Below are 13,635 nucleotides of genomic sequence, written 5' to 3' on the forward strand. Positions count from 1 at the left end.
TCACCACAAGGTTACTAAAGGTAATAGTTTGTGACATGGAGAGTAAATGCGGCAAAAGTTGTAAAAACATGAAAAAAAAACCTAAAAAAAAGTGTTAACCTTTTGACCCTGTTGAACTTTTGACTGTTGACCCTATGGTGTCGACCTATTGACTGTCAACCTTCTATTTATCAACCACCTCACTAATACTAGTTATTACATGTTGTATTTGGAGTAGTTGCCTTTGTTCCGTAAAAAAGCGTAAATATATGGTTTTTGATGTAGAACAGGGAGTCTCTCCCAGTCAGCTACAGGTAACTCCCTCCATACCCCCACCTTTGTAACTCAATAGAACTGGAGATAACTGGACGTCGAGTGGTATATGGTCAATTCCTCATATGAATTAAAAGGTACCTGTTGTGCTAAGGGATGATGTCACTAGACGATAAGGCACCTTAGCCAGAGAAGGGAGAGAAAAAGGACACAAGCTATGGTAACAGCCACTATACCACCCAGATATTTGAAGTGACCAATGTCTATAATGAAACCTAACAGTGACTTCCACTGGGGCGGGGCGGGGGAGTGGACGATCCATAACTGGACATGACAGAAGTTGAGTCAGGTGTTGTACATTTTCTGGAAGGAACTGCCGTTAATGTAATGGCTTCTGCTAGGTGCTGCGAGGTCCTGTGATATTTTCTGAAGCAAAATGGACCACAGCTGAATAGCAGTAACCTGCAGCTATTCCATAGTTACAGTGGCATATTGGCAGCTACAAGTAAGCCAGCTTGCTCACCTGGGAGTGCAATGGAGACTGGATGGATTCAGTGTACCACACAGACAAGGGCTGACTGACAACAGAGTAGTGGTAAAAGATAAGCAGGCTATGTAGCCAGGACCAGCAAGACTGAGTCAAAACCAAAAGTGCTCAATACCACAGAAGCAATATACTGTATCTCACAGTGGGACATCACTCAGTGAGACAACTCAGCATCTTTTCCATCTTCAAATGTGGGTAAACAAGAGTCATATGCTTAACATTGTGTTGACAGTGAGGGGGTGACACAGGGCACTCCAGGTGAACCGATACTTGGCCTGCATTAGAAGGCTCCTAAAAGTTAGACTGGCTGAACATATCCATGACGTACATAGTGTATTATAGAAGGCTTCGGACCGACCTGCCTGGGCCTGTTGGGAAATTCCCGGTGGGCTGCACCGATTTGCACTCACCCCCCATTGTCATGCTGAGGAGATAAACATGTGTTGAGCTCTGATTGGAGGAGCCTATCTCATGCTCCTCTGACTCATGGAGATCAGCAGCAGTCTAATGGGAGTGACTTCAGGTTGTGCCTGCGCTATCTGGCCAGGTGAATGCAAAATCAAAGTAAAAATGCACTTATTTGACTTATAGTACCACACCACAGTCTTTGTTGTTAGTGTAGGCTCAGGCTGCTTGGCGGTCAGTCAGTACTGTCACTCTGTTGGAACTGCCAGACAGGGAGTGTTTCTGTAGAGTGAGCAGTAGATGGGCAGCGGTGGAGCTGCTTGCTGCTTGATGTACATGGTTCCCAATGGTGCCTATCAGTCCTGCTCGGCTGCTCCTCTTTAGTGGCCCAGGCCATGCCAGCAGTAGAGAACAGGGAAGGGCCTGTACAGCGGCAAGATTCATTATATGCTGTGCAATGGCAACACAGTGTGGACCAGACCAAGTGACAGGGGTAACCGTCAGGGGCCAGATTAAGGCCTAGTGGGGGCCCAGGGCAATGAAGGTATGTGTGTCCCCATTAATAAAACTGACTCTGACCTGCCTCCTCCACTTCACGCCACTATAATGACCCTTGAGGTGCAGGAGTGAGAGAGACAAAATAAGATTTTACTTACCGATAAATCTATTTCTCGGAGTCCGTAGTGGATGCTGGGGTTCCTGAAAGGACCATGGGGAATAGCGGCTCCGCAGGAGACAGGGCACAAAAAGTAAAGCTTTTCCAGATCAGGTGGTGTGCACTGGCTCCTCCCCCTATGACCCTCCTCCAGACTCCAGTTAGGTACTGTGCCCGGACGAGCGTACACAATAAGGGAGGATTTTGAATCCCGGGTTAGACTCATACCAGCCACACCAATCACACCGTACAACTTGTGATCTAAACCCAGTTAACAGTATGATAACAGCGGAGCCTCTGAAAGATGGCTTCCTTCAACAATAACCCGAATTAGTTAACAATAACTATGTACAATTATTGCAGATAATCCGCACTTGGGATGGGCGCCCAGCATCCACTACGGACTCCGAGAAATAGATTTATCGGTAAGTAAAATCTTATTTTCTCTATCGTCCTAGTGGATGCTGGGGTTCCTGAAAGGACCATGGGGATTATACCAAAGCTCCCAAACGGGCGGGAGAGTGCGGATGACTCTGCAGCACCGAATGAGAGAACTCCAGGTCCTCCTTAGCCAGAGTATCAAATTTGTAAAATTTTACAAACGTGTTCTCCCCTGACCACGTAGCTGCTCGGCAGAGTTGTAATGCCGAGACCCCTCGGGCAGCCGCCCAAGATGAGCCCACCTTCCTTGTGGAGTGGGCCTTTACAGATTTAGGCTGTGGCAGGCCTGCCACAGAATGTGCAAGTTGGATTGTGCTACAGATCCAACGAGCAATCGTCTGCTTAGACGCAGGAGCACCCATCTTGTTGGGTGCATACAATATAAACAACGAGTCAGATTTTCTGACTCCAGCTGTCCTTGCAATATATATTTTTAATGCTCTGACAACGTCCAGTAACTTGGAGTCCTCCAAGTCACTTGTAGCCGCAGGCACTACAATAGGCTGGTTCAGATGAAATGCTGACACCACCTTAGGGAGAAAATGCGGACGAGTCCGCAGTTCTGCCCTGTCCGAATGGAAAATCAGATATGGGCTTTTGTAAGATAAAGCTGCCAGTTCTGACACTCTCCTGGCCGAAGCCAGGGCTAGAAGCATGGTCACTTTCCATGTGAGATATTTCAAATCCACCTTTTTTAGTGGTTCAAACCAATGAGATTTTAGAAAGTCCAAAACCACATTGAGATCCCACGGTGCCACTGGAGGCACCACAGGAGGCTGTATATGCAGCACTCCCTTAACAAAGGTCTGGACTTCAGGGACTGAAGCCAATTCTTTTTGAAAGAAAATCGACAGGGCCGAAATTTGAACCTTAATAGATCCCAATTTGAGACCCATAGACAATCCTGATTGCAGGAAATGTAGGAATCGACCCAGTTGAAATTCCTCCGTCGGAGCACTCCGATCTTCGCACCACGCAACATATTTTCGCCAAATTCGGTGATAATGTTGCATGGTTACTTCCTTCCTTGCTTTAATCAAAGTAGGAATGACTTCTTCCGGCATGCCTTTTTCCTTTAGGATCCGGCGTTCAACCGCCATGCCGTCAAACGCAGCCGCGGTAAGTCTTGAAACAGACAGGGACCCTGCTGAAGCAAGTCCCTCCTTAGAGGTAGAGGCCACGGATCTTCCGTGATCATCTCTTGAAGTTCCGGGTACCAAGTCCTTCTTGGCCAATCCGGAACCACTAGTATCGTTCTTACGCCTCTTTGCCGTATAATTCTCAATACTTTTGGTATGAGAGGCAGAGGAGGAAACACATACACCGACTGGTACACCCAAGGCGTTACCAGCGCGTCCACAGCTATTGCCTGCGGATCTCTTGACCTGGCGCAATACCTGTCCAGTTTTTTGTTGAGGCGAGACGCCATCATGTCCACCATTGGTCTTTCCCAACGGGTTACCAGCATGTGGAAGACTTCTGGATGAAGTCCCCACTCTCCCGGGTGAAGATCGTGTCTGCTGAGGAAGTCTGCTTCCCAGTTGTCCACTCCCGGGATGAACACTGCTGACAGTGCTATCACATGATTCTCTGCCCAGCGAAGAATCCTTGCAGCTTCTGCCATTGCACTCCTGCTTCTTGTGCCGCCCTGTCTGTTCACATGGGCGACTGCCGTGATGTTGTCCGACTGGATCAACACCGGTTTTCCTTGAAGCAGAGGTTCTGCCTGGCTTAGAGCATTGTATATTGCTCTTAGTTCCAGAATGTTTATGTGAAGAGACGTTTCCAGGCTCGTCCATACTCCCTGGAAGTTTCTTCCTTGTGTGACTGCTCCCCAGCCTCTCAGGCTGGCGTCCATGGTCACCAGGATCCAATCCTGTATGCCGAATCTGCGGCCCTCCAATAGATGAGGACTCTGCAACCACCACAGAAGAGACACCCTTGTCCTTGGAGACAGGGTTATCCGTAGGTGCATCTGAAGATGCGACCCTGACCATTTGTCCAACAGATCCCTTTGGAAAATTCTTGCGTGGAATCTGCCGAATGGAATTGCTTCGTAAGAAGCCACCATTTTTCCCAGGACTCTTGTGCATTGATGTACAGACACCTTTCCTGGTTTTAGGAGGTTCCTGACAAGCTCGGATAACTCCTTGGCTTTTTCCTCCGGGAGAAAAACCTTTTTCTGAACCGTGTCCAGAATCATCCCTAGGAACAGCAGACGAGTTGTCGGCATTAACTGGGATTTTGGAATATTCAGAATCCACCCGTGCTGTTTTAGCACTTCTTGAGACAGTGCTAATCCCATCTCTAGCTGTTCTCTGGACCTTGCCCTTATTAGGAGATCGTCCAAGTATGGGATAATTAATATGCCTTTTCTTCGAAGAAGAATCATCATCTCGGCCATTACCTTTGTAAAGACCCGAGGTGCCGTGGACAATCCGAACGGCAGCGTCTGAAACTGATAGTGACAGTTTTGTACAACGAACCTGAGGTACCCCTGGTGTGAGGGGTAAATTGGAACGTGGAGATACGCATCCTTGATGTCCAAGGATACCATAAAGTCCCCCTCTTCCAGGTTCGCTATCACTGCTCTGAGTGACTCCATCTTGAACTTGAACTTCTTTATGTACAGGTTCAAGGACTTCAGATTTAGAATAGGCCTTACCGAGCCATCCGGCTTCGGTACCACAAAAAGAGTGGAATAATACCCCTTCCCTTGTTGTAGAAGAGGTACCTTGACTATCACCTGCTGAGAGTACAGCTTGTGAATGGCTTCCAAAACCGTCTCCCTTTCGGAGGGGGACGTTGGTAAAGCAGACTTCAGGAAACGGCGAGGTGGATCTGTCTCTAATTCCAACCTGTACCCTTGAGATATTATCTGCAGGATCCAGGGATCTACCTGCGAGTGAGCCCACTGCGCGCTGTAATTTTTGAGACGATCCCCCACCGTCCCCGAGTCCGCTTGAGAAGCCCCAGCGTCATGCTGAGGCTTTTGTAGAAGCCGGGGAGGGCTTCTGTTCCTGGGAAGGAGCTGCCTGTTGCTGTCTCTTCCCTCGACCTCTGCCTCGTGGCAGATATGAATAGCCCTTTGCTCTCTTATTTTTAAAGGAACGAAAGGGCTGCGGTTGAAAGGTCGGTGCCTTTTTCTGTTGGGGAGTGACTTGAGGTAGAAAGGTGGATTTCCCGGCTGTAGCCGTGGCCACCAAATCTGATAGACCGACTCCAAATAACTCCTCCCCTTTATACTGCAAAACTTCCATATGCCGTTTTGAATCCGCATCGCCTGTCCACTGTCGCGTCCATAAAGCTCTTCTGGCCGAAATGGACATAGCACTTACCCGTGATGCCAGTGTGCAGATATCCCTCTGTGCATCACGCATATAAAGAAATGCATCCTTTATTTGTTCTAACGACAGTAAAATATTGTCCCTGTCCAGGGTATCAATATTTTCAATCAGGGACTCTGACCAAACTACCCCAGCACTGCACATCCAGGCAGTCGCTATAGCTGGTCGTAGTATAACACCTGCATGTGTGTATATACTTTTTTGGATATTTTCCATCCTCCTATCTGATGGATCTTTAAGTGCGGCCGTCTCAGGAGAGGGTAACGCCACTTGTTTAGATAAGCGTGTTAGCGCCTTGTCCACCCTAGGAGGTGTTTCCCAGCGCTCCCTAACCTCTGGCGGGAAAGGGTATAATGCCAATAATTTCTTTGAAATTATCAGCTTTTTATCAGGGGCAACCCACGCTTCATTACACACGTCATTTAATTCTTCTGATTCAGGAAAAACTATAGGTAGTTTTTTCACACCCCACATAATACCCTGTTTAGTGGTACCTGTAGTATCAGCTAAATGTAACGCCTCCTTCATTGCCAAAATCATATAACGTGTGGCCCTACTGGAAAATACGGTTGATTCGTCACCGTCACCACTGGAGTCAGTGCCTGTGTCTGGGTCTGTGTCGACCGACTGAGGCAAAGGGCGTTTCACAGCCCTTGACGGTGTTTGAGTCGCCTGGACAGGCACTAATTGATTGTCCGGCCGTCTCATGTCGTCAAACGACTGCTTTAGCGTGTTGACACTATCCCGTAGTTCCATAAATAAAGGCATCCATTCTGGTGTCGACTCCCTAGGGGGTGACATCCTCATATTTGGCAATTGCTCCGCCTCCACGCCAATATCGTCCTCATACATGTCGACACACACGTACCGACACACAGCAGACACACAGGGAATGCTCCTAACGAAGACAGGACCCACTAGCCCTTTGGGGAGACAGAGGGAGAGTTTGCCAGCACACACCAAAAGCGCTATATATATATCAGGGATAGCCTTATAATAAGTGCTCCCTTATAGCTGCTTTGTTATATCAAAATATCGCCATAAATTTGCCCCCCCTCTCTGTTTTACCCTGTTTCTGTAGTGCAGTGCAGGGGAGAGACTTGGGAGCCGTCCTGACCAGCGGAGCTGTGAGAGGAAATGGCGCCGTGTGCTGAGGAGATAGGCCCCGCCCCTTTTCTGGCGGGCTCGTCTCCCGCTATTTAGAGAAATCAGGCAGGGGTTAAATATCTCCATATAGCCTCTGGGGGCTATATGTGAGGTATTTTTAGCCTTTATATAGGTTACATTTGCCTCCCAGGGCGCCCCCCCCCAGCGCCCTGCACCCTCAGTGATCGCGTGTGAAGTGTGCTGAGAGGAAAATGGCGCACAGCTGCAGTGCTGTGCGCTACCTTTAGAAGACTGCAGGAGTCTTCAGCCGCCGATTCTGGACCTCTTCTGACTTCAGCATCTGCAAGGGGGCCGGCGGCGCGGCTCCGGTGACCATCCAGGCTGTACCTGTGATCGTCCCTCTGGAGCTTGATGTCCAGTAGCCAAGAAGCCAATCCATCCTGCACGCAGGTGAGTTGACTCCTTCTCCCCTCAGTCCCTCGCTGCAGTGATCCTGTTGCCAGCAGGAATCACTGTAAAATAAAAAACCTAGCTAAACTTTTTCTAAGCAGCTCTTTAGGAGAGCCACCTAGATTGCACCCTTCTTGGCCGGGCACAAAAATCTAACTGGAGTCTGGAGGAGGGTCATAGGGGGAGGAGCCAGTGCACACCACCTGATCTGGAAAAGCTTTACTTTTTGTGCCCTGTCTCCTGCGGAGCCGCTATTCCCCATGGTCCTTTCAGGAACCCCAGCATCCACTAGGACGATAGAGAAAGAGGGTGTCTGGGACAGAGAGAGAAGTGAGAGAGAAAGGGTGCTGGGTGAGAGAGGAGCAAGAAAGAGAGGGTTTCATGGAAAAAGTGGGAATGAGAGAAAGTAAGAGGGGAGAGCGGGAGTGAGGTTATCAGGGAGACAGAGAGAGAGGGTATCAGGAATACAGAGAGAAAGGGATGAGATAAGGGATCAGAGAGAGAGAGGGGGAGAGAGCAGGAATGAGAGAGTGTCAGGGAGGGAGGGAGACAGAGAGAGAGAGGGGAGCAATAGAGACTGAGAGAGTGCCAAGGAAAGAAAGAGCGAGAGATAGGGTGTCAGGGAAAGAGAGAGATAGAGACTGACAGTGTCAGGGAACAAGAAGAAGAGTGTCAGGGAGACAGCTTTAGGCAGAGAGGGAGACAGAGAGGAGCAAGAATGAGTTTCAGCGATAGAGAGGGGGGGGGGGGGGGGGGGGAGAGCAGGAGAGACTCTACCTGACTATAGCACAGATCTCTCATGAGAGCAAGCACTTTTGTGCCTCTGAACCTTGAGGCCCAGGATAAATGTACATTTTGTACCTCCCTGTCGCCGGACCTGGTCCCAGAGCACCATCTTTAGGTCTGCTGGTTTTTCCCCTACCAGTCCTAGCACCCCTGCTCCCAGTCCAAGCACCCCTGCTGGCTAACGAACCAGTGCCTGATTTGAGATACACACCGTCGCGCCGGAGACCAGACTGAGCACTGAGGGGCAGGAAAGACGTGCGCTGTGCTCTCCTCCCCGCAGACACACAGCGGCTGCAAGCAAGGTGGTCAGGCTGGCGGTACTGCGTACCGGCTGTCAGTTTCTTACTGGTACGTAGTACCGGCCCATACCATCATACTTGCAGCACTGGTACAGGGGCATATCTGGATACATTGCAGGCCCCAAGGCAACAGCTTGTAAGGCCCTCTATTCATCTACAGTACCAATGGTGAAACATGTATATAACACATGTAACATTTACAGGGAAGGAGGGCCCCTCTCAGTTCTGCCCATAGCAGCTGCACTCCCTGCATCTATGGTAGCTATGCCCTTGTGATCAGGTACTCCCCCAATACTAATCTTTCTCAGCTGTGCGGGTAATACTGTTTCCATTAAATTTAGAGAAGTTTAAACCTACGTTAAATTGTAAACATATTTGGCAACACAAACACATGTAAAGGCAATTATATAAAATTATTTATAGGGGATGTACACTTTTGGATAACCCCCTGTAGTGATTAGAGCCTAATTACAAGTTACTTAAATAATGTATGAAAATATAAATGTTTACTCTATAGTGACTTGTGAAGTTGGTGGTTAAAAATACTATGGACCCTGAGCAAGAAAAAAAAAGGGATTGTATGCAGGGCCATAAACAAGGGTGTGGTGCCATCACACAGTGTGCAGGGCCCTAGGGGCGGCACCATTGCTGCCCAATGATACCTGCATGTAGCTTGCAGGATGCCTGGAATGGCATCCTGTAGCCAGTAGTGCTACTGCAAAGCCATCTGGAGCGTCTAAGGCACCCTTCTGTGCAGGCAGCCTGTGCAGCTACTCTACATCCCAGAACTGGCAGCCCCGCTCTAGGCGCAACATCATGATGTCATGGGTTTAGGGTGTGGGGCCAGTACAGGGCACAATGCAGTCCACTTATGGCGCTAATTGTATGTAATGTCTTAACTCCCTGTGTGCGAGAATGGTCTAATCTCATTTATCTACATCTTCATTTGCCATGCTGTTGATTATGCCGTATGATAGCAGGGTGTTTAATAAGCAGACCAAGGGCCTGATTCTAAGTCGTAAACAATGCTGATGTCACATGCAGTTGAGCAATTTTTTTGCACTGCGCAGAGTCCACCCTAACAGAGTCGCAGACAAAGACACACGGCCTCAGAAAATGTCTTGAAAATGGCATTTCTAGGGGATGACTGGGAGGTGGCCAAGCAGACACACAGTCCATCTTATGGGTGAGTTATGGGAGTGTCGCAGGCTTTGCATAAAGTCACAGAAGCAATACCAGCTAATTATACACACACGGACGCTGCAGCATCAGACCCAAATATTTTCTCAAAGAAGTCACGCACATACACAAACATGACATGGCTTGTGAGGACAAGTCATAAAAGGGTCATTAGCATGCTCTCTCAATGGCCCCATATTGACTGCAAAAACCATAAAACCTTTTCAGACAAAAATTATTAACTGGTTATTGAAGTCCTTATATGTTTCTGCTTTCCCTGACAACAGAATTATTGTAAATGAACAGACGTGTTTTTTTTCTGTCTTGGTTCTTTTTTGTTCCAATTGCTAAAGTTCTGTCTTTGTGGTCTTAACAGATACACTTTGCTTGGCAAGAATGTTAATAAAATGCAACATAACTGAAATACAGTTGAGTGTTGGTTATTGTATTTAGATATCAGGCAGGGAGAGCTGAGAAACTTCCTAAAGAGTATCAGCTCTTGAATCAAATGTAAGTTGTGGCAGTATAGCTGAGTGTGAGAAATTAATCTGCGGGATTTCAGTAATTTTAGATTGATATACAGTTTTAGGCCATTATTAAGACCACTTTTGTAAATACTGATATTGGTCATAGTAATGATTAATTTACCTGATGCAGTCTGCTACATTAAATACAGTAATGTTCTTCAGTGAGGAAATCGCCTTTAGACTGATATCAGTAATTTTCTGGCAATCGGCTATATAAATGTGGTTCAGGCTAGGGCAGGACCTGCTAATTGCTTTGATGCTGGCATCAGTAATCCGATTATTACCTGTTGGAATGCATTGAGATGTAATTTAAAATCCAAGCAAACTAGCATTCAATCACAATATTTGGCAGAGTGTCTCTAACCTTCCATCCTGATTTTCACAAGCTTCCGTTCTTGAGCCAGAACTTTGAAAGCTGCATCAGAAAGATGAGGTGAGCCCAGCAGAGACACTGAAACAATGTTCTGGCACTTCTCAAGCAGAGTCTACACAAATAAAAAGCCAAAAATAAGTTATGTTATGCAAGAAAATCAGTAAAGAAGTTTACAAATGTATTAGCCTTATTAACAATGACTGTATTTTATTGCATACAATATATCTCAACTCAATATATCAACTAAACATGTCTTAACTTATCTGACTATTTAGCTTTGTGTTTTTACTACTTTACTACACAAAAAATGTTTTCTCACATATGCCAATAAAATAAAGCACCTGCTCTCTGTAAGCTCTTAACCTGTGAGCTGATAAACAGTAGCTTTCATGATCTATACAGCGGCAACTACACACAGGTACAGTGGTAAAGGTGTCAGGAATCAGCATTCAGTGGTATCTCACTTACCAGCATCCGTTGGTGTGCAGGCCTCCGGAGGTCACGGCCCCAGCTTGTTGCTGCATGAGTACCCTGTCCGCGGAGCGCAGAACCCATTGTCACTGTGTACCTCTGAAGTCAATCCAGCACACATGATTCAAGCATGCAATGCCTTCTGATCAGAGGGTATAAATCCAGAACATCGGCTCAGTCTCATCGCCTTGAACAACGCGTTGCATCCAGTGCACAGCGTCTCCTGGCTCCAGTCTCCTGAGATTTGACAGCTTGAGCTTCTCCATGGAACTACAGGCACCAGCCATCCAACTTTGCTACAGCTCCTTCCACAGTCTGCTACCACTTCTACTTACAGTAAGAGACTCTCTCCAGGTGCTGCCTTTCCATACTTATTGCAGCCTCCTCGTTTCCTCCACCGTACCACCACTGACCCACTAGTGCCCCCTCCGAGAGCAGACACAGACCTGACAAAAGGGTTGCAGCCATACTGTCTGAGGTGAGGTGACATTGTATTGAGATAAGGGGGTTCATTCTCAGTTGATCGCTCGCTAGCAGTTTTTAGCAGCCGTGCAAACGCATAGTCGCTGCCCACGGGGGAGTGTATTTTCACTTTGCAGGAGTGCGAACGCCTGTGCAGCAGAGCACCTGCAAACACATTTTGTGCACAACAAGACCAGCCTTGTAGTTACTTATCCTGTGCGATGATTGCTGCGATGAGTGACACGGTAATGACGTCAGATATCCGCCCAGCAAACGCCCGGCCACACCTGCATTTTTCCAAACACTCCCAGAAAACGGTCAGTTGCCACCCAGAAACTCCCAGTTCCTGTCAATCTCCTTGCGTTCGGCTGTGCGATTGGAATAGTCGCTAGAACCAGTGCAAAACCACAAGGGACTTCGTACCCATACGACGCACGTGCGCATTGCGGTGCATACGCATGCACAGATTAGCTGTTTTTTTTCACTGATCACTACGCAGCGAATAACGGCAGCTAGCGATCAACTCGGAATGACCCCCAATATGTGTGACTGTATTGATTATCTATGACCAAAAACACTGCACCCACCTATATAAAACTAGTCAGTGAATTTATTAATCTAATAGATTTGGGGCCTGATTCTAAATTGTACGTTAAGCAGTAGCAGCTGCTAAATTATGCTAATGCTGCAGGAGGCATCTTTGGTAAATAGACAGCATCTGTCAGCTTCACTGATCCATTGCTGCGTCCTAGAACACGGCATCGGATCAATTGTATGAACACTGGTCAAGGGGTGTGGTATAACAGATAGACAGTGCCTAGTTAGACAGTCAATAGATATACACCACATGTTAGACAGTAAAAAAGTCGATAGGGTCAAAAGGTCGACATGGTCTAAAGGTAGACATGAAAAAATAGACAGTACAAAAGGTCGACATGGTCAAAAGTTAGACAGGGTCAAAAGATCAGCATGAAAATGGTCGACATAAAGAGATAGACACCATTTTTTTATTTTTGGGATTTGCGTGGATAGTGTCATCTGGGACCCCCAGTTGTAGAAAGGCATCACCTCGCTATGCTCGTCACAAGGTTTATAACCAACTCTATGCCGACATGGATAGAGAAGGTATGAAAAATCCAAAAACATGTATAAGAAAAAAAGTCTACCTTTTTTTATGTCGACCATTTTCATGTCGACATTTTGACCGTCTACCTTTTGACCCTGTTAACCTTTTGTATTGTTTATCCTTTACATTTCGACCTTTTGACCCTGTCGACCTAATGTCTGTCTAACATATGGTGTCCATCTATTGACTGTCTAACTTGACAATGTCTATCATACGGATACCATCTTAAGAACCCTCAGGATGATCAGTGATTTCACGCAACCGGGGGCAGTGAACCTGCACCGAAAGACGCAGCCATTCATCTCAGCACACCTAGATAATGGGGGCGACATGTCCCCCTACACTGGAACACTGTTACAGGCTGCAAATGCAGCTTGCATTCTTTTTATGTTGGGAGTCTGTTGTATTTCTGTTAGCATTCCAGGTTTTCTTACGTACTTGTTTGGGGTACTGTTGCGGAACGCCTTTGGTGAGTCTGTGTAACTGCAGCCTGTCTCCTGTATGTGTGGCCTGTGCAGTTTCACCTGTCAGATAATTAGGCCATTACCTTGTGCCTGGTTTGCCAGCCATCCTGATTGGGGCTTGCTCTCTTTATTACCCAGCTTGCCCTTCACCTGAGGCCAGTTATAGCTTCAAGTTCCTGTTTGTACCTGGTTCCTGTCCTTGGTGGAATCTAGAATCTGTGCAGTTAGTGCTGTCTGTTCCATTTGCCAAGCCTGCTATCACTGCACACAGTGTAATCCTGCTCTGAAGCTGGTCTCAGTCTCAGTGTCTCTGGATCTCTGCTTCCCTGCTTCCCTTCAGGGGGTTCTGTTCCAGTTCCAAATTCCGGGCTTCTTTAAAATCCACATCATACAGTTTACGCTAAGTCCTGGGATTTGCATTGGTTATTTTCAGGTTTGAGTTACCTCTTGTATTTGATTATTTATATCATCCTGTGCATTGTTGCATTTATTATCCATTGATAATAAGAATTTACTTACCGATAATTCTATTTCTCATAGTCCGTAGTGGATGCTGGGGACTCCGTAAGGACCATGGGGAATAGCGGCTCCGCAGGAGACTGGGCACAAAAGTAAAGCTTTAGAACTACCTGGTGTGCACTGGCTCCTCCCCCCATGACCCTCCTCCAAGCCTCAGTTAGGATACTGTGCCCGGACGAGCGTACACAATAAGGAAGGATTTTGAATCCCGGGTAAGACTCATAC

The 13,635-nt window shown here is 47.2% G+C and overlaps 1 protein-coding gene across 3 annotated transcripts in view; it reads right to left on the reverse strand.

Moving 5' to 3' along the window:
- Positions 1-13,635, reverse strand: part of FBXL13 (F-box and leucine rich repeat protein 13) — a 656,615-nt gene that overhangs the window by 199,609 nt on the left and 443,371 nt on the right. For all 3 annotated transcript variants that reach the window (XM_063926996.1, XM_063926997.1, XM_063926998.1), the window contains exons 14-15: positions 10,360-10,480; positions 10,117-10,279 (exon numbers count right to left, since the gene is read on the reverse strand). In XM_063926996.1, the coding sequence (XP_063783066.1) occupies positions 10,117-10,279; positions 10,360-10,480 (284 nt within the window). The remainder of the gene's footprint in view (positions 1-10,116; positions 10,280-10,359; positions 10,481-13,635) is intronic.

Source organism: Pseudophryne corroboree, chromosome 6 (genome assembly GCF_028390025.1).
Source record: "Pseudophryne corroboree isolate aPseCor3 chromosome 6, aPseCor3.hap2, whole genome shotgun sequence".
Classification (NCBI taxonomy): Eukaryota; Metazoa; Chordata; class Amphibia; order Anura; family Myobatrachidae; genus Pseudophryne; species Pseudophryne corroboree.